Source organism: Lagopus muta, chromosome 26 (assembly GCF_023343835.1).
Source record: "Lagopus muta isolate bLagMut1 chromosome 26, bLagMut1 primary, whole genome shotgun sequence".
NCBI classification, from domain to species: domain Eukaryota; kingdom Metazoa; phylum Chordata; class Aves; order Galliformes; family Phasianidae; genus Lagopus; species Lagopus muta.
In genome coordinates, this window is record NC_064458.1 from 1,224,195 (window position 1) to 1,242,606 (window position 18,412).

Consider the following 18,412-nt stretch of genomic DNA (forward strand, 5'->3'; position numbering starts at 1 on the left):
AGCTCCCACCTCCCACCATCCTCCCACAGCCCAGGTGCACAGACAGCAACCAGCACCCACTTCCCACACAGGGTCCCCCCGCTCAGGCACACACACACCAAATGCTGCAACCCAAGCAGTGTCAGTGCCCAGCACTCCAACACACTGAGATTCAGCTTCCTTCTTTTCCTCCTTCCTGCAAATCCAGTTCAAAAGCCAAGAAACTAAAGCACACAGATAGAGCCCTCTGAAACTCTGCTAGGAAATTACAAGGTGACGCATCCTGCCACAGCTTGGCAGTTTCCATCAAGCCAAAGTCACATTTTGCTTTCAGTTTCCCTGAGGCTCACGTGGCAGCAGTGAGTCAAATCAACATAAGGAGATCAAACAGTAAAAAATAAAATTAAAAAAAATAATAGTTAGTCAACCTCTGATGCCTGGAGCGGATGCATCCAGTATCCCACCACTGCCCACTGATTCCAGCTGGGGGGAGCTCTGTGCTGGGTCAGCCCCAGCCCCCAGACCCCACCAGGCTCGGGTCAACGCTGCCTGGAAAATCAGCACAGGCAGCAGAGATTGACTGCTCTTCACTCAAGCAAGCAGACGTTGCTGGCCAAGAGTCTGCAGATATCTCTTACATGGGCTTTTTAAGCAAACAAGATGTCCTGGCCCTCATCCTGGGCTGGAATAATGCTCTAGGGCTGGGTTTCCAGGAAGACCGGCACATGAGAACTGTGCTGCATGCTGCAGCCTCCAGAGAAGTACAGACATCTCCGAGTTAGAGACCCCTCCAGGTCAGCAAGGCCCAGAAGTGCACTGCTTCACCTCTCTGCTGCCTGCTGGCTCCAGGAGCAGAGCTGGCTTTGGGCTCCCTATGCCTGATACTGCAGTGCCAATGGGGGAGAGGACGTTCCCCTCCCCACCTGACACTGCATCAGAGAACCCTTCAGTGCTGCTGAGGCAGAGTGGTGGGGAGGGGCCAATGCAAACAACAGGAGAAATCACAAAGGGACTGAGAATAGCTGAGGGATGGATGGAGTGAGAGAGGAAGCACCAGGGGACCTAAAGCCAGCTCCAAATCCTACCTGGACCAGCAAAGCCACTGCCTCTCAACTGAACCAGCACGTACAGGCTACAGAAAGTACACAGCATCAGGTGAAGCCTGGTCACAGGCAAGGCCTGGCAGGGGCCCGTTCCATCAGTGGCATCTCTTCCCCGGCTCCAGGCAGGGGATGAAGGGGCACTGGGGATTAAGCTCTTCTTGTGCCTTTCATTTGCTGGGATTGAGCGTAGGGTCCTGGCTCAGTCCCCAGATCCAGCCAGGCTGCAGCAGCCACGCTCTTATAACCGCTTGTCTTTCACAAGTCCGTTCTTCAGGTGCATCCTGTGAATGAGAGCACAGCAGACAATGAGCTTGGGCCTCTGCACTGACTGTCCCTCCCTTACTCTCACACATCACTGCTGATCTGCCATAACAGGCTCATGCAGGCGTTTTGAGGCTGGTCCCATCAGTCAGACCTGCTTTACGGGATCCGGCAGCTCACCTGACTTTGTGCTCCACACAAACAGCAGATGCTGCTCAGGGAGCAGTGTCACACACAGAGCCAGTTCTGCTGGAGAGGAGGGGAAGGGAAAGGTGAGGATTCGTGGGACAAAGGTGGACAGACACACCGCAGTGCTGGGATGTGGAGACACAAAGTTCTTCCTGATCCCTGCAGCTATTTTTTACACTCTGCATCAAGACATCCTTCTCTTTTCCAGCCCAGCGGTGGATGCTTTGAATGCTGCTCCACGGCATCTTCCCTTCTCCCAACCCAGAGGTGCTGCCCATGTCCCCACCCCTGCCCACGCACCCTTCTTTCAGAGCACTGGGCAGCTGGAGCCCACTCTCTTTCTTCTTGCCCGCTGTGGTTTTCTTGCTGTCCTCCACATCGTACTCGCGCACGTCATTCACCTCGTGCACCTGCCCCATCAGCACCTTGGCCACAAACAGGACGATGTACTGCAGGGGGAAAGGCACCATCAGCCACAACCCCAGGCCCAGAGCTGTTCCACCCAGCCCCACTCCATCCCATCTGCTGCATGGGGCGTTCCTCTGCTGCCTTCAGCCCCCTCAGCAGCTCCCATAGGGGTGGCCAAAGCTCCTACAAATGCCATTTTGACTGATTTCATCACCCCCAGACAATGGATGCAGCTGCCACCCAGCCCAGCCCAGGGTTCAGCCTCACCCCTCCCCCAGAACTTCAGGAGATGCCATGGCTTTTGTGCCTGTGTCCCTGTGTCACATTCCCACCTGCTCCAGTGCCAAGGAGCCCCCGGGGCAATGACAGTCTGTTACAATCCCTTCCCCCGGATCCCTGGGCTGAGACATTCTCCATTCCAGCACCAAGAAGCCCTCTGGGTGCTGCCCTCCTCCCTCCCCTCTCAAACCCCACACTTCCCCCATGCCTGCAGCTCCCACAGCCACCCTGGAGAGGCAGGCAGCAAGCATTGCACAGCAGGAGCTGAGGCAGGAGAGGCAGCACAGGGGTGGCTGAGCTTCCCCTACTCACCAGAAACCAGTAGATGTTCATCAGAGTGAGGACAAGGAGCAGAGCATTGAAGAAGAAATAGAAGGGGATATTAGGAACCGACTGGAGGCTGGAGTAGCAAGTGGCGTAGAGCACCTTGAGGGGAAACCAGTAGAGACGGAACCAAAACCTGCCAGGGCAGAGGGAGCAGGGTGGGATTAATGGCCCCAGGGATTCCCAGAGCAGCTGCCTCCAGCACAGCCTCCCTTGTCAACTCCTCTTGCAGCCAGCAGTCCCAGCCCCTGGCATCTGATTTGGGTTTAAAGGCCTGGTTCTAGGACACACGCAGGTACATCAGTGAGGGTACTATTGCCACAGGCTGAGCACCAGCACCAGGCTGAGAAATGGCTTTCTCAGAGTAGAGGCAATTCTACAGTGCAGATTTTCTCAGCTGGATGGGGGCACAGCAGAGGAGTACAGCTGGAAGGTTTTCTTAGCTCTGTGCATCCCTTGTTTATCACTCAAAACCTTCCTTGTTCTCCTCCCCCTCATATCAATCGCTCCTGTTGCCACCTCTCCTTTTCAGAGAAGCCTGCAGAGAGGGAGGAATGAGACAAAGGGATGCACCAGGAGTGACAACCTGTGAGTAATTTATCTCTGCTCTTCATCTTTCTCTCCTGCCTTTCCCCAGGAGGAGCAGCAGGGCTGGGATCTGAGGCCCACATCCCATTTGCTTCTTCACAAAAATAAAAAAGAAAAAAGAAGAAGAAGAAAAAAAAAAAAACAACAACCCACAAAAATTGTTTATTAATGCTAAAACCAAATGAGTGGGAAAATGGGAACAGCTCCTCCTCCCCTGGGGTCATTTGTCATGCTGCAAGCAAAATTTCACAGGCACTTCTGTGGTGACAGACGGCAAAGTGACTACAGAAGGATTCCAAGCCCAGCATGGGGTCAGGCTCTGCAGGAACCTCTTCCCAAATAGTTTATAGAAACAACTCGTTCCCATGCACACACACCCAGCAGGCTGTACCCCGGGGCACCAGGGGGACTGCAAAAGCTGGCAAGGATAGCTGGAAGTGGGATCAGGGCTGGGTAGGCAGACAAACTCACCAGCTGACACTGAAGGTGAGGCAGCCAATGTTGGAGATGATGTCGTTGAGCCGATGGTAGACACCCCCCCGGTGCTTGAAGTAGACATTGAGCTTAGTGAATTCCAGCTGCACGTCATTAATATCATGCAGGAAGAGCACGAGGATGCCCACGTTGTGGTACCTACAGGAAAGGGGAACAGGGAGGGAGGGAGATGTGGACCACCAGGTCTGCGTCAGCACACAGCACACATCGCCCCCCGCACCATAAGCAGCAGGGCTCTGTGAATAGCACGGAACGAGGCCTGGGAAGGCACAGCGTGGCAGCATGCTGCAGGGCAGGTCTGCACTATGCAACGGTTTGTGAGCACTGGGATTGCTGTGGGAGTGCAGGGTTAGAGGTGGGAAGAATCTGTGCCGGCCCAGGGTGAGTCTCCCATACACAGGAGATGCATGGGAGCACAGAAAAGCCACAGCCTTTGCTGCACGCTGCCCAAGGCTGGCACAGGTACAGCACGGGGGGCAGCACGACAGCCAAGGCCCTCACCTGAAAGCGTAGGAGAAGGCTATAAGGGTCAGAGCAACCACGTGGTGGAGCAGCATGACAACGGAGTCCTTGCGCCACGTGTCCATGTAGGCAGTGGCATAGATGGAGTGCCCATAGAAGCTGCACTGCAACAGGTAGGCGATAGCGATGTCTGTGGGCACATCCATGCCCTTCTTCCAGTCTAAAATGGGAGAAAGACACCCAGGGTGAACCCAGAGCCTTCATCAGCATCACAGAGGAGCGTAAACAGCCAGGAGCCAACAGCAGCAGAGCTGCCCTGGGCGCCTGTCAGCACTTTGCTGTGCTCAGCTTCCACTCAGGACTTCCCAGATGAAAACGAGGTGAATTCTGGAAGAGGACCCAGGCATCCTGGCTCCCAGACTCCTCCTCTGGCATCAGATCCATTCCCACTCAGGGACGTAGGGCAGAAGCCCTGATTTACTTCCCTCCTTCTCTTAACTCCTCAACCCCTCTTTGCTCCGTAGCCAAAACCCAGACCCTGCTGTCTGCAACAGCCACTAGGTGACACCCTCTCTGTAACAAAGTAATAGAGGCGGTCTGTTCTGCACTAAAATCATCACAGAAAAGTTAATGTGGAGGCTTGGTCTGAGAATTTCTCTCCCACCAACTTCAGTTCCCTCGTTCAACCCAGGTTTCCTATGAACCTGAACATCCTACTGCACACCCCCTTCTCCCTGACTCTTACTGTACCATAAAAAACGGACGGTGGGTCGTAGAAGAAGGGGTAGTCAGTGAAGAACAGCAGGTAGCAGCCATAGGACCAGGATATTGTGTAGAAAAGCAGCTTCCAGGCACTCTCAGGCATCTTGGCAGCATCTTTTGGCTGCAGCTTGCACCACTCACCGAAGGGCTGTAAGGAGAAGGGAGAAGCGTCACCACAAGGCAAGGAGACCCCGAGGAGCCCAGCACAGAGCTCACAGAATCCCTAAGGGACTCCAACACTGCACTCTGCAGGCACTGGCAGAGAGGACAAAACCAAGGACGTGAGTCTCATTATTTTGGCTTTCTTTACAGCTTGAGCTACGAGGCCTGAGAAAGAGCCTAAAGCAGGGAAAAACACAAAGTTGGAGATTCATCCACTCTGCCTTGGCCACATTGGAAAGCTGCAAAAGCAGAGCCTTGCAGAGAAGGAGGAAATCTACAGCATGCATCCCAGGGTCTGGGCATCACTCCATCACCCTGGCTCCAGGAGCAGGGCTGACCACAGCTTGCTTTTGCAGAACAGAATCAATACAACTGTAATAAAATCAAGTCCCATCTGCATAAGGAAATCCAGAAGAGGAAGCTCTAACAATACCACCCTACGCATTTGGACTTTGCAGTGCTGCCAGGTCCCAGAAAAGAACCTTTCAAGGGAGGAAGTGATGGTTCTGCTGAGTCCTGAACACAGCTGGTGCTTTCCAAGCAGCGGGGCACAGCATCCTCCTGCACAGCCAGCACCGGAGGGAGCAACTCTGCATGTAACGTGTGTGTAAGGGCTGCTCCTCCTGCTCCCTCACCCCAGGCTCACCTACAGCTGGCTTATTTTTCACTCCTGTGGTTTGCAGCACCCTTCCTGCTGGTCAGAACTCAGAAACAGGAGGCAAAGCCTCCCCAAATATGGCAAAAGTGACAAAGGAGAGGACGAGCAGCTCAGTGGATTGCTCGTTCTATTAAGAATGAAACTTTCTCACTTCAAGTTCCCCACGATGCTGAGGATGATGAGTAGTGCACCTGATTTTTGATACTCACACTTTGCAACAGCAAGAGAGCGAGGGGCCGGGGGCTGCTCAGAAATCACAATGAAAGCAAAGCTCCAGCATTAAACAGCTCAGCTCCCCAGGAGCGAAATGAAGGATAGCATGAGCTGCTCCGGCTCAGATCATCAGTGCTCTGCAGGATGAGCGAGCGCCCTCAGCTCAGCCATGGCTCTCAGCGCTGATGTTTTCCCTCAGTGGCAGCTGAGCAACACCAGACACCATCTCTGCTTCTAATCATGAGACTGACAGGGCCCTACCAGTCCCAGCAGCCTCCACCCGGCTGCAGCAGAGCATCACTCAGCGTCCAGCAGGAATTGCCTCCCCTGAAACAGATAACACACCCCGAGGCCCCGGGTGGGGGAGCTCCACTGGGAGAGATAAGCCAGAGATGAAAACAAAACGCTTGCAAAGTAACCATACCCTGCCCCAGGTCAGCACTTTCTGCAGCCCGCGCCTGGCTCCTTGATGCTCAAAGGCTATATTAAGGCTCCAGCTGTCCCCAGGCAGAGGCCCGCCTGGCTTTTAGCCCCTCTCTGTGTCAGACTTTCAAAGGACTCCACTCTCGGTCTAAAAGTGCTTTGTTCTGAGCTTAGAGCAGCGCTGGGAAATTCCGACCTGGAAGCAGCAGCCCCAAACGCTCTGCCAAGCTGCCCACAGCCCCTGCAGCCAAAGAGGGGCAGCGCCGGCCTCCCCGTGCATCCTGCATTCATAGCGTGGCTGAGAACACACTGCTGCCAAAGCTTCTTCCAACAGGAGCCACGGCAGGAAAAAGAGAAGGAAGCTTGAAGGGTGAATGAATAATGCAGAGACAGAAAGTCCCGAGCCCAGAAAGCATGAATTATTTGTATCTCCATAAAGTGGAGCAGAGAAGCAGCTCAGCTGCGGGGGCAGCTCAACACTTTGCCAAGGCAGACCTTTGCCACTCCTGTGCTCTTCATTAGGGACTGGATTTAGGACATAGGGCTCAACCCCATGACCCCGTTGCAGCAGTGCTGTCAGTCACCAGCCAAGTCACTCAGCTGCATCTCTGCACCTCAGTTCCCCACCTGAAAAGGGTGAAGGCAACTACCATTACCATACCATTTCTATTCCAGGCAGGCAGAGCTGAGGACAAGGGCTATCACTCAGCACATCCTGCTGGGCCAGCCGTTTCTGGAGGCTTGGGCCCTTGGCAGAGGTTGTAACAGTGAAGCAAACCTGGCAAACCTGTCTTCAGGGCAGGAGACGTGTGAGGTAGGAGATGCGCAAGGCAGGAGATGCCCTCCTGCTACCCAGCTGTCGTCCCCATGGCAACAGCACGGAGATGCCTGTTGCTAAGGGCAACGGGTGCTGCTGCTGGAGCAGTGGATCTGGCTCCGGCTGAAAGAGCCCAAAGCTTTTGGCAAGTGATGTAATGGGGCTGCTCTTAAAGGACGACCGGCTCTTCCTACCTCCTCCACGATGCTCCCACACAAACCTTCACAAGAACCTTCTGATTCACTTGTAAAATTAATGGGAAACAGGGTGGGAGGGCTGTGCCAGCTCCCCCGCACTGCCTGGCACAACCTGGGGACTGGGAAAGAGCACAGCAGCGGGTGAGAGCACTGTGAGAGCAGCTTGGAGCTGGAGGGAAAGAAAAACCAAATGGAAACTGCTGCTGCCCACAGCTCCAGAGAAGTGTCAAAAAATACATATTCAGAGAAAAAACCAAACACACTCACATCCCTCCTGCAGCCTGGGGCACTGGAGAAAAGCAGAGCATCCCCTTAAATCTGCAGGCAGCTACAGCAGCAGGACAGGAGTCCTCCCAGCAACCTGGCAGGTTTGCAGCGACAGGTTATGAATCACAGCTTGTTACAACCTCTCAGCACCTCGGTTTCTCAGCAAAGGCACTGGGAAGCTGGGCTGGGCTCTGGACAACACTTCCCAGATAAATGTGACGAAATGCACTGTGACAATTGTAGCAAGCCAAAAGACATTATTTCTTCCTCGGTTCCTCTGCAAGCAGTCAAATTTCCCCCACGGAGAGAAAAGCAATAGCAGACACTCTCTGGAGACCCAACACAGCTGCCAACAGGGTGCTGCGGGGGCTGAATAACCTTCTCATGCCTGAGTGCTGACACAGCAGCATGGGGAGGGCAGCCCCCGCTCGGAGACCTGCAGCTTCGCTCCCAGAGTGAAGAAAAGGCCCATTGTTGTGGTTCCCCCCTCGAGCTGCCACAGTTTGTGCTTCAAATGCTGAGCAGAGCGCAGTGGGATGAGCCGGGGAGGTGGGTGTGGAAGAGCCAGCAGCAAGGGCTGCTCTGGGCGGTGGGTTTGGGGACAGCAATCGTTCCCTTCAATTCACATGCCCTGTTCTGGGGTTTGGAAAAGAACCAAGCCTTGACAATACTGTAAAATGGAGAGAAGTTACATAAACCACTGAGAGGGAGAAGAGGGAGCATTGCTTTCCAGCTTCCACATCAGTGCTGAGACGATACGGTAGCACTCCTCTAGAAACTCTGTTTTCAGAGCCATTTTCCAATGTGCAAAATACTTCTCCTTGCAGAAGATGCTGCAACGTCCTACAAATTACGCCAGCGAGGCAGCAAGCTGACTAGTGGGCCTAAAACAGAAAACATTCACCCACTGCAAAGAAAAGGCAGCAGGGGGGACCTGACAGCCACCAGATTCAGAGGCAGAACTGGAGCTTTCATTCAGAACAGAATGCACTTGGCTGTCAGCTGCCCTGCGGATGCTCAGCTCACACAGGGATGCTCAGGTTGCTGCTCTTTAACCCAACTCTCAGAGTGCCTGCAGCCACTCCGCACACCAGCCGTCGGGGACTCTCCCTGTCTGCTAATCCACATTTGCTCAGCTACTTGGGATCCTTCCTACACCAAAACAACTCTTTTCCATTTTCACACCAAGCAAGGATCCTGTGAAAAAGAGACGACAGGCAAAAATTATCTTTGCTCTAAGGCTGATGGGAAAACCACCTCTAACACACAGACCCAGCAGTTTCAATGGGTGAGAAGCACACACTCTCAAACCCTAACCAACCCCCTCCATCACACACAGACTCCACTGCTTCTTCAATCCGACGGTCAGATGTTTCGTGACAAAGGTTAAATGCTGCTGTGGTGAGAAACAAAACCACTGCCCTGCTGCTCCCCCTGAGAAAAGTGGGGCAATGCAAATAGCACAGGAAGAGGTGCATGGCTTTAAGGCACTCGTCTCACAGAGGAGCGGCCAGAGCAAAGTGAGATGCATGGTGTGGTTCAGGCTTCAAGGTCTCACGGTAAGAGTCACTTCCTCTGCAGACACAGAGTTACAATTCAAGCTGCAAGATCTATTATTTATAAGCAGCACGCAGGAAAGTAGCATTCTCCGGACACAGAGTGCATTCATTTTCATAACTGTATTTCAGTTCTTGCAGAGAACGTGAAGGCATTCAAAAGGAGGAAGGATGCTCTGAGTCTGCACTGGGAGGCAGTCCTGAACGTGGGACAAGTTTCCTCCCAGTGTTAAGCAAGAGGGTTTTACTTTCTCACTGACTTTTCCCCAAGTGAGGAAGCCTCTTGCTGGATGCCCCGCTGCCCACGCAGGAGGCACGCAGTACAAACCTGCCTCATAAAACCTGCCAAAGGCTGGTGAGGACAGCCGCAGTCTCCAGCTCTTCCCATACTAAGTCCAGCAGAACAAACAGAGAAATGCTTCAAGTTCTTCAATTGGAAGTAAATACACACACAGTTGTCTCTCACTGCTGCCACCCCTCCACCTCTCCGCTGGGAGGAAACTGATGCTATCTCACACCCGCTCACCCCTGCAGCAGACGCAGGCGTAGCCACAAGAACTGGCTCTGATGAACCCTCCTTGCTCCTCTGCAATTACAAACATGACCCACTTCTCCCTGGGAACAATACCTCAGCATTGGTGCACACTGCCAAGTGTCCTCCAAGGGCACAGAGAGGACTGCACAGCTCCAAGAGCTTTTTTCACACTGATTACTACTCGCTCTGTAAAGCTGGGCCTTTTAATGAGGAGAAACTGGAGCACGAAGGGAACACACCCCATTTGTTACAGCAGACCTATCATCACCTCCAGCCCAGAGCTCCCAGGCACTGGGTGCATCCCAGCAGCAGCCCCAGGCAGACGGGGCTGCAGGGAATGAGGGGAAACAGCCCTGCACAGAAAGCCAGCCCATTATCACTGACACCTTGCCTAACCATCAGCTTCCAATGGCTCCAGAGGCCTTGGACTGGAACTTTGCACAAGGTCAGGCTCCAGCTCCACTGGATAAGCAAAAGCAACTCTGAAAAGCAAAAGCAGAGCTGCTTTGGAGGCCTCAGCAACGTAAGTCCTGATGGCCTAATTGCAGGATGCAAGGTAGCTCTCTTCAATCTCTGAAACAGTTTCTGAAGGAAGTGATTTCCCCAGGGCGCACGGCCTGGCCCACGCAGGCACAAGGAGCCCTGTGCTCCCATCACTGCTCCAGGCTGTGTGCTGCTGTGCTCCCGGGAGATGAGAAAACAGCTGAGAGCTGAGGACTCCCACCTGACCCAACACGCAACGCCTGCGTTAGTTCTGCTGCTGCAATCCTCTCAAGGCTGCAGGAACGGCACTGCAGAGCAACAGCACCTCTCTGGGAAGGCAGAGAAGAAGAAATTGCTACTGCTGGGACAGCATCAGAAAGGAAGCAGTAGGGCTCAATTCATTATGGATGCTTTCCACAGCAAAAAATAAGAAATAAAATAAAATTAAACGGGACTGTTCTTCGTTCTCACGGAAGTCCTGTTCATTCTGTTCCCCACAAAGCACCGCACTAACGGGGATGATGGTCAGCAAACCCACCCGGGGGCTGAGCAAGCTGCATGCAAGCACCCTGCATCCCCAGCTCTGAAGGTCAGCCCAGCACTGCAGCACGCAGCCAACCCCGCCGCCGCGCCAGGGAAGGAAAGCGGGGAAGGACATTTTTCACGCAAACCGCAGCTGATGCTGAGAAATGTGGCCCGGTCCTTTGAGCACCTGCAAGAAATAATCCCCGGCCCCCTACCCGACCCCGTTACACGGCGCGGATAGAGCTCTCCCGTGCAACGGGACCCCCGGCCCTCCGGCGACGCTCTGCCCTGCAGGATGCTGCCCGGGGCGGGACCGCAATGCCCCCTCACGGCACGCGGCCCCGGGGGACGGATTTTTCCCACACAAACCACCCGAGCTCCCTAGAAGAACAGCACGCTTCTCTGCGCGACGAGCTCGGGATGGAGCCCTGCGGGGCGAGGAGCGGCCGCTCTGCGCAAGGAGGATTCGACCGCAGCGGGAGAGGCGCTCAGCCGCGCAACCCGCGGGGTTTAACCTCAGGGCAGGGCGTCGGAACGAGCCGCAGCCCCGGGAAAGGAGGACCGGAGCCCTCCCGCATCCCGCGGTACTGACCCGAAAGACGCGGCGGGCGGCGGCGCGGCGCAGCACGGTCCAACCCAGCGCGCACAGCCCGCACAGCAGCACTTCTCCCCAGCGCAGGTGCGCGTTCTCGGCCCACGTCCTCCTCGACAGCTCCCAGCCGCAGTCCGCGCAGCCCCGCGCGGCCGCCGCCAGGCTGCCGTATCCGCGCCGCAGCAGCTGCCCGTAGCCGGGCATGGGCTCGGAGCCCCGCATGGCGCTCAGCGTCGCTCGCCCATCGCCCCGCCGTGCCCGGCGGCACCGCGCAGGCTCCGCGCAGAGCGGGTCGGCCCGGCCCCCCCCCCCCGGCCCCCGCCGTTACCGGGCCATGGAGCCGCCCACGGGAGGAGCCTCCGCGCTCCGGCCGGTGCCTGCTAATGAGCGGCGGCTCATCGGGGGCCTGGCAGCGGGCTGAATGAAGCTACGCTGGAATTTCTAACGCGGAAAGCGACGCGATCGCTCTCTCGATGGGCCCCGACAGAGGGCACGGCGACAGCGAGACCCGCCGGCAAAAACACCGGGATTTCAGATGGCACCTCGTGACGGGGCGGCGGGAGCAGCTGTGCCCTGCAGGATGCCGTCAGCAGCCCGGCGACGCCACCCTGCAGAGCCCTCCGCGTTCAACATCCTTACGTCCACTCCTTATTATTATTCTGTAAACGATTCTCCGCGCTTCCCTCTGTTCCACCGGTCTCGCAAAAGCCTCGCACAGCAGGAATTTGTCCTCTTTCTCCTCTCCTCGCTCGTTCCCACCACCCCGTCACGGTTACAACAGGTGCCGAAGTTCGGCCGCGGATCAAAAGGCTGTGGGATAAGGAGATGCACCTGGAGAAATGCAAACCCTGCCTCGGGGCCAGCCCTTATGCCAGCCCTTACCGAGCACCTCCTCCCGAGTTGGGCAGCCTACGTTCCAGCACACACCGCTGTTCATACAGCAGAAATCTCATCAACAAGGAGCTCACAATTAAAAGCAGTCAAATCAATCGCCATCCACAGATCAAACGTTTGCTTTGCAAGGTTTAAGATGAAGGTTCTCCTGAAATGCTGGCACAAATTCTCTCCGTGCTGAGGCAGCGCAGGAACCTCAGAGCAATGCATTGGAGCAGCACAGCTGTGCTGTGCATCAGCCACGGAGCAGCAATTGGTGCCCAATGCACCTCAATGACAACCTCGAGTGCAGCAGTAAGGCTCCCTGTTAGCAGAGACGACAAATGATCACTCATACAGAGAAAACCCATCTGTGGAGCTGTAAGTTGAAGAAATAGGAGTTTTAAGCCATCTGAAAGTCCCACCGCTGTTCTGGGAGATTCATTCTGCCTTCAGGTTCTTTGGAACTTCTCTAATTGGTCCCAGGCAGCAAAGAGAAAACACAAACTCATTCCTCTCACAGGTCTGAACAACACGTTCCCCTATTCTCACACTGACAGGGTTGGCTCCTTCTACACCACTTGCTTTTATTGTTTACATTTTTAAGTCAATTTATCATGGCCCATCAAGTGGGCAATGGCTGCCCTGAGCACACAAGCCCCTTTCACATCTCGCTCAGACAGCTCCACAAAGGAAACATTCATTCAAGACTGGACCACGAATAAAACCCCTCACTGAAAAGAGCTGCTTGCTAAACAAGCCAAGGCAAGAGACAATGAGCTCTTTCAGAGCAATGGCTGCGAGGTGGGCACAAAGGAAACGCCACTCAGACCATTTGCAGGGTAGCATAAACCCCCTCTTCTCCCTCTCCCGAAAACGTTTTCCAAAAGATAATTCAGAAGATAAATCAAATATTGCAGCTCAGGAGGCCCTGCTGAGGGTTCCAGACAGATATCTGCTCCTCGTATCTCAACACAAAAGGCAGCCTGAAATGCTGCACAGGAGTCCAAGGCATAAAACCCCACAGTGCTCTGTTCCTCACGTCCCATTACGTCAGGTGCACCAACCACCACGTTCTCAGGAACGGCTGGGGACAAACACTTCCCCAGTACTGCAGGATGCACTTCGTTAAAGAAAAACCCAATGCTTTCCTGGCTGCAGGACACGAGATGCTGCATTTATCAACTTAAGATCAGGGCTGAGCCCGTTACGATTGGATTATTTCTATTCTGGGGAAGCTTTCCCTCTCACCAGCAGTAACCCCTACAGCTGTGCATCCTTCTTCCAGAGGATGTTAACCTAAAAGGAGCCACCACCAAACCAAAAGAACAGCCGTAACTCGGGATTCACCCCTGCACTGAAATCTGAGACTTGAAGTCAGCCTTCATGCTCTCCCCATAGGGATTCATTCCACCCTCAGCACAACAGGGCTCAGTCCCACAACGGAATTACTGGAGTCTCAGGGTGTAAATTAAGGGGCACACAGAGCCACAAAAGGCTTTATTAGGAATGTTTAAGGTACAGTGTTGCAAACTTGATTCGCGCTGTGTTTTAAACAGAGTTGAAAACCCCAGAAGCCAGAAGAGGCTTTTTGGCTCCCAGGTTGGAGCAGCTACACATTATATACAAACTCAGCAACGGCTTCCTGGATTGCAGACCCTGCCACGCTGAGTTAAGCCAGACCCACTTGCAAAGGACATTTCTCCATGTTACCAGAAGGGTTCTGAGGAACCAACCCCGCTTCCCAGGTACCACAGAGCAGATCTGCTGCCCCGTTCCTCCTCAGGCGCTGGGGGCATACTGCATGGCCAGTCGCTCAAAGTCATTCTCCTTCAAATCAGAAACAAAACAAACACATTTCAAACCCTGCAGCACTTCACCAAGGCAAAATGAACTCTAAAAAGCAAACTGCCTGGGTCTGTTCTCAATCATTTCCATTTGTTTCATTCTCCTTTCTCCATTACCTCCCTCTGCCCGTCCCCTGAATTCTCTCTCATCCAGAAGATTTCCCCCATTTAAGCACAGCGTCCCACGCTAACAAACAAGTTTGTAATCTGGGTTAGATGGACCTCAAAGCATTTCTTTCCAGATGTACCCCACATTCAGTTACGTTTGGTTCATATACTTGGCACAAATACACTCGACCTGGACGTTGGGTATTTCCCAACACATCTCACAAGGGCCAGAAAATTTGCTGGCAGTGGTGAGATGCTGGAGAAAGAAATGGATCTGCCTGTTTAGAACTGTAGTCATGCTCACAGCAAGTCATCCCCCCGCCCCATCTTGCTGGTGTAAGTCATTACAAACTCAGTTTCATATTGGAAAATAGCCAGTACCTTTGCCTGATACTCCTTTATGAACGGATGATTCTTATGTGCATCCTTCAGCTGTGACAAATAACGGTTTGTAACCTGATGGGAGGAAAAAGGGAAATTTAAATACTGGAAGAACACAAAGAAAAGCCAGAAAGTTTAAAACAATACTTCTATGACTTTGTTCTCAATGAGCAAAGAGCTGAGTTCTTCAGCACTCTGAAAGATAGCAGCCCCATTTAAAAGCAGCAAGACCTTCCATAGCAGAGTCAACAAACAGAGAAAACCAAGCTCAGAACTTGGAGATTTCTTCCTCCACCCAGGCTCTCCCCTAAGCACAAACCACTGTCTACAACAGCTGCGTTCCCAGATTTTATTGAATACTGAATTTCCCCCATGCCCCAAAACTCCACAACTATTTTGTTCTGTTCACTCTAATCCTGATGAGAACACAGGGTTGCTGAAGTTCTTACCCACAGCAGGAGCACACAGCCTGTCCCCAGGCTGAGCTGCTTCTCGAGTACCATAAAATAAGCCTCACCTCTGGTGGTTTGCCCAGGTGCTGTGACAGGACAACGAAGTTGATCAAGGTCTCAGGATGGCTGCTGTCCTGGAAACAAAAAGTCACTTCTTGGTGACTTACCCCTACCAAGGCCAAGTGTAACAACTGGCAGCGAACTGACCAGCCCACAGCTCACTTTACTGAACAGGCAAAGTAGAAGAAAAGGCAGTTGTTAACAGCAAACCACTCTTAGGGACATTTTCATGAAGCACAATGGTGAAGTTCCTTGCTGTTCTGTCTGCTGTGTGTAAGAGATATTCAGATTCAGGCTAATCTGCCTGAAACCAGCAAGTACCTTGTCCAGTGCCTCCTGCAGTGCTCCCTCTGCGTCATCCCACTTGCCCTGAGCCATGTAGCAGGCTGCCTGCCCGTTAAGCAGGAGCAGAGTGGAGGAGCATTTGTCTGCCATCTCTTGGAAGATGTAATAGGCATCTTGCAACTTCTCACCACCCTGCAAAAGGACACAGGCATGCAGTTTCACTGTGCATTGTCAAGAAGGCTGTGTGTTCTTTCTGTGGTTGAAGAAAGGGGCCACGAAGTTCATTTGAAGGGTTATAAAATGAGATGAGCTGCTGTCATTCACATGATCTCCTCTAACATGGGAGATCACTGTAAGACTACAGGTGAAAGAAACACAAAAACATTCAATACTAAGAAGCACTTAAATGATCAAAAGATCAAGGTTCTCATTCAAAGAGAAAAAAAAACATTTCAAAAGAACCACTTCAGAGCACTGATTTCATGTCTGGAAGAACATCATAATAACAATAAAAGATCATGAAATGAGATTTCATAATTAAACCCAGGTACAGGCACCTGGCTTTTCAAAATGTCCCAGCTTCAGAGAGCTTCTAGATGGAGCAGCTTGCACTGACCAGAGGGTGAGAGTTTCCCTAGGGAAAATGGGATCTGAAAGAAAACTCAGCCTCATGCTTTTGTAGGGGCACAGAGATGTGCAAGAATTTAATAACAAGACAAAATGAACACTAAAACACTCCTAACAGTACTGTAACAGGTTACTGCATGCTTACCTCGGAATTTACTGAATTTCAGGAGACTGTTTGGTTTCAAACACCTGACATCCAGGCTCCCAGCCGTATGTTGTTGGCTGACTGTTTGAAACTTGATTACAATACAGTTTCTTGCCAACCAGTTGCAGGCACCAAAAGGTTTAATGAGATTTGGTAACTGGGCAAAAGGCCGATTTCTATCTCTGCAGAGACAGATTTCCTTGAATGGGAGGGCTGATTAAGAGCATTTTATTACACTGAGTTTAGGTAGCACTGTCCTGTTACACGTGGGATTTGCTTTGAAACAACAACAACAACAAAAACCTGCATGCTTTTCTGAAAGCATGATGTGAAAACAGGGATCACAAAGAAGGCACAGAGTTTTGTCTGAGTGCTGTTTCTCAGATGCTGTAGGCCAGGGATACTCACTATAGCCAGGTTCACCCAGGCAGTAGCCAGCTGAGTGAGGGTCGCATCTTCATCTTGCTCCTGCATCTTCTTAAGCTCCTTGCTGCAGATGCAAAAGTGGGAGTTGCATAAAAGGAACACAAGGCCTGTCTCACAGTTCCCTAAGACACAAACAGAAAGCTGTAGTTTTCTTTGTCAAGCTCTTTCACCTCCATAGCAAAACAGCCAGATCAAACTGCTCACGAGGCATAATTACCTCCTCGTTTTACCAACACAAGCTGTGAAAGAGCTCCCTGTTTTACTTCTGTAAGGGAAGGAAGAAACCCAGGCCCAGAGATTCAAAGCACTTTATGCTCACTATTCAGAAACAACAGACACAGACAAACTTACTCACCGAGCCAGATCAAGTCTGTCAAGCTTTAGAAGGATCTGGATCATCATCGCCATGCTGCAACAAAAGCAAATCAACTCTAGTGATGGCCTGTTTTATCATTGCTTGTGCTTTGTTAGGAGCCTGCTGTGTAAAAGGATGCACTACCATGGCAGGGCCAAGGCACGAGGCAGCCAACAAAGCTGGCAGTGCTCACAGCAGGGCTCAGAGCAGGGCAGCATGCTTCCAGCTGCTCTCCTGCTGTACAGCCATAGTACTCACTTCAGCAATTCTGAATACACACAGATCAATGAACCAGATTCTTAAGTTTCACAAGGGAGCAATAGATTTGATATCGTAGGCTGTGCACCGTATCACTCACTGCTTCAAAGGCAAACCTCTAAACAGTCTCTCAATGGTTTCAAGGCTTTTCTGAGACAAGCCAAACCTCGGACATTTCTATTATCACTCTCCCTAGGAAAGAGACTTTGCTAACACACTCCTCAGAGATGCCAGATCAAGTTGCACTTACCATTCCAAACTCTCCCCTTGATGTAGAGTACGTAGAGCTGCATCAGGATTTTTGTCATGGAAATAGATCGAAGCAGCCATCAGCAAGAAAGTGGTATTGGCCACATCAACACTTTTTGCCATTTTTTTGTCCAAATCAGCAACAATCGCATCTCTGTAACAGCGTGGGTGAGAATACAGAGATGTTTAAAATGACTTGCCATCAGAAAATCTACCTTTTTGTGGCAAAACTGCAGCCACACATAATAAAAATTACACTTCTACAAACTTCCCACATAGAAACACGTTCCCTGTCAGACAAAGTTTGATTTCCAGCTTATTATCAGGCTTACCTTTGACTCTCATTTGAAAGATATTCTGCAAACATCCGCACTGCCTGGAGCTCAGGACTGGCATTGGCTTTAATTTCATCCAGTACCACACCGTATTTTCTCTATTGAAGAAAGAAAACCTAGAATTATCACCCAGTTGTGTAACTGCACACAGATTCACAACCTGCCCAACTGCAGCCTCGCAGTCAGATTATTCCGCAAACCCAGCCTCTGCAGACTCACCTGGGCAATGTAGGCTCTGAACAAGAAAACGTCCCTCTCCGCTTCCTTCTCAGGGCTGGACGGCTGAAAGGAGGACAAGAAACAAGAACTCTTCTCAACACCCGTCCATCAAAACCCAACAGCAGGCAGCCAGGACACACACGAAATCTCCCTTTTGAAAACAGCCCGAGCCGTGAGGGGCGAGGCCGAAGGGCGCTCGGGGAGTCCGCGCCGCCAGCACCCGGTGCGGCTGAGAGGGGACAGCCCCACGGAGAGGCACCGACCCCGGGCCGAGGCACATCCTGGGCCCCCTCCGAGCCGCCCCTACCTTGATGCGCTGCGCCTCGTTGATGGCGGCCTGGTAAGCCCCGATATAGAAGCTGTTCTTCACGTCAAAAAGCTCATCCGCCTCGCCGCCCTGCCCGGCGGGACCCGCGCCCGCCCCGGCCGCCATTTCCCCGTTCCAGACACGTCTCCGGAAGCGGCTGAGCCCCGAGGGCTGCCGGGAGCCGACGTCTCCATGGAGATATCAGCC

General features: G+C 52.7%; 2 protein-coding genes across 2 annotated transcripts; both read right to left on the reverse strand.

The window, feature by feature from the left end:
- Positions 1-1,249: 1,249 nt before the first annotated feature.
- CERS1 (ceramide synthase 1) lies at positions 1,250-11,578 on the reverse strand. The gene is made up of 7 exons (XM_048927956.1): positions 11,279-11,578; positions 4,839-4,998; positions 4,128-4,308; positions 3,603-3,764; positions 2,532-2,679; positions 1,833-1,981; positions 1,250-1,363 (listed from the first exon to the last, which is right to left on the reverse strand). The coding sequence occupies exons 1-7, from the start codon at positions 11,498-11,500 to the stop codon at positions 1,321-1,323; spliced, it is 1,065 nt and encodes a 354-aa protein (XP_048783913.1). The 5' UTR covers positions 11,501-11,578; the 3' UTR covers positions 1,250-1,320.
- Positions 11,579-13,618: 2,040 nt separating this feature from the next.
- COPE (COPI coat complex subunit epsilon) lies at positions 13,619-18,391 on the reverse strand. Its single transcript, XM_048927267.1, has 10 exons — positions 18,206-18,391; positions 17,899-17,961; positions 17,677-17,777; positions 17,346-17,498; positions 16,838-16,891; positions 16,465-16,546; positions 15,321-15,476; positions 15,005-15,073; positions 14,488-14,562; positions 13,619-13,981 (listed from the first exon to the last, which is right to left on the reverse strand). The coding sequence occupies exons 1-10, from the start codon at positions 18,329-18,331 to the stop codon at positions 13,934-13,936; spliced, it is 927 nt and encodes a 308-aa protein (XP_048783224.1). The 5' UTR covers positions 18,332-18,391; the 3' UTR covers positions 13,619-13,933.
- Between the last annotated feature and the right edge of the window lie 21 nt (positions 18,392-18,412).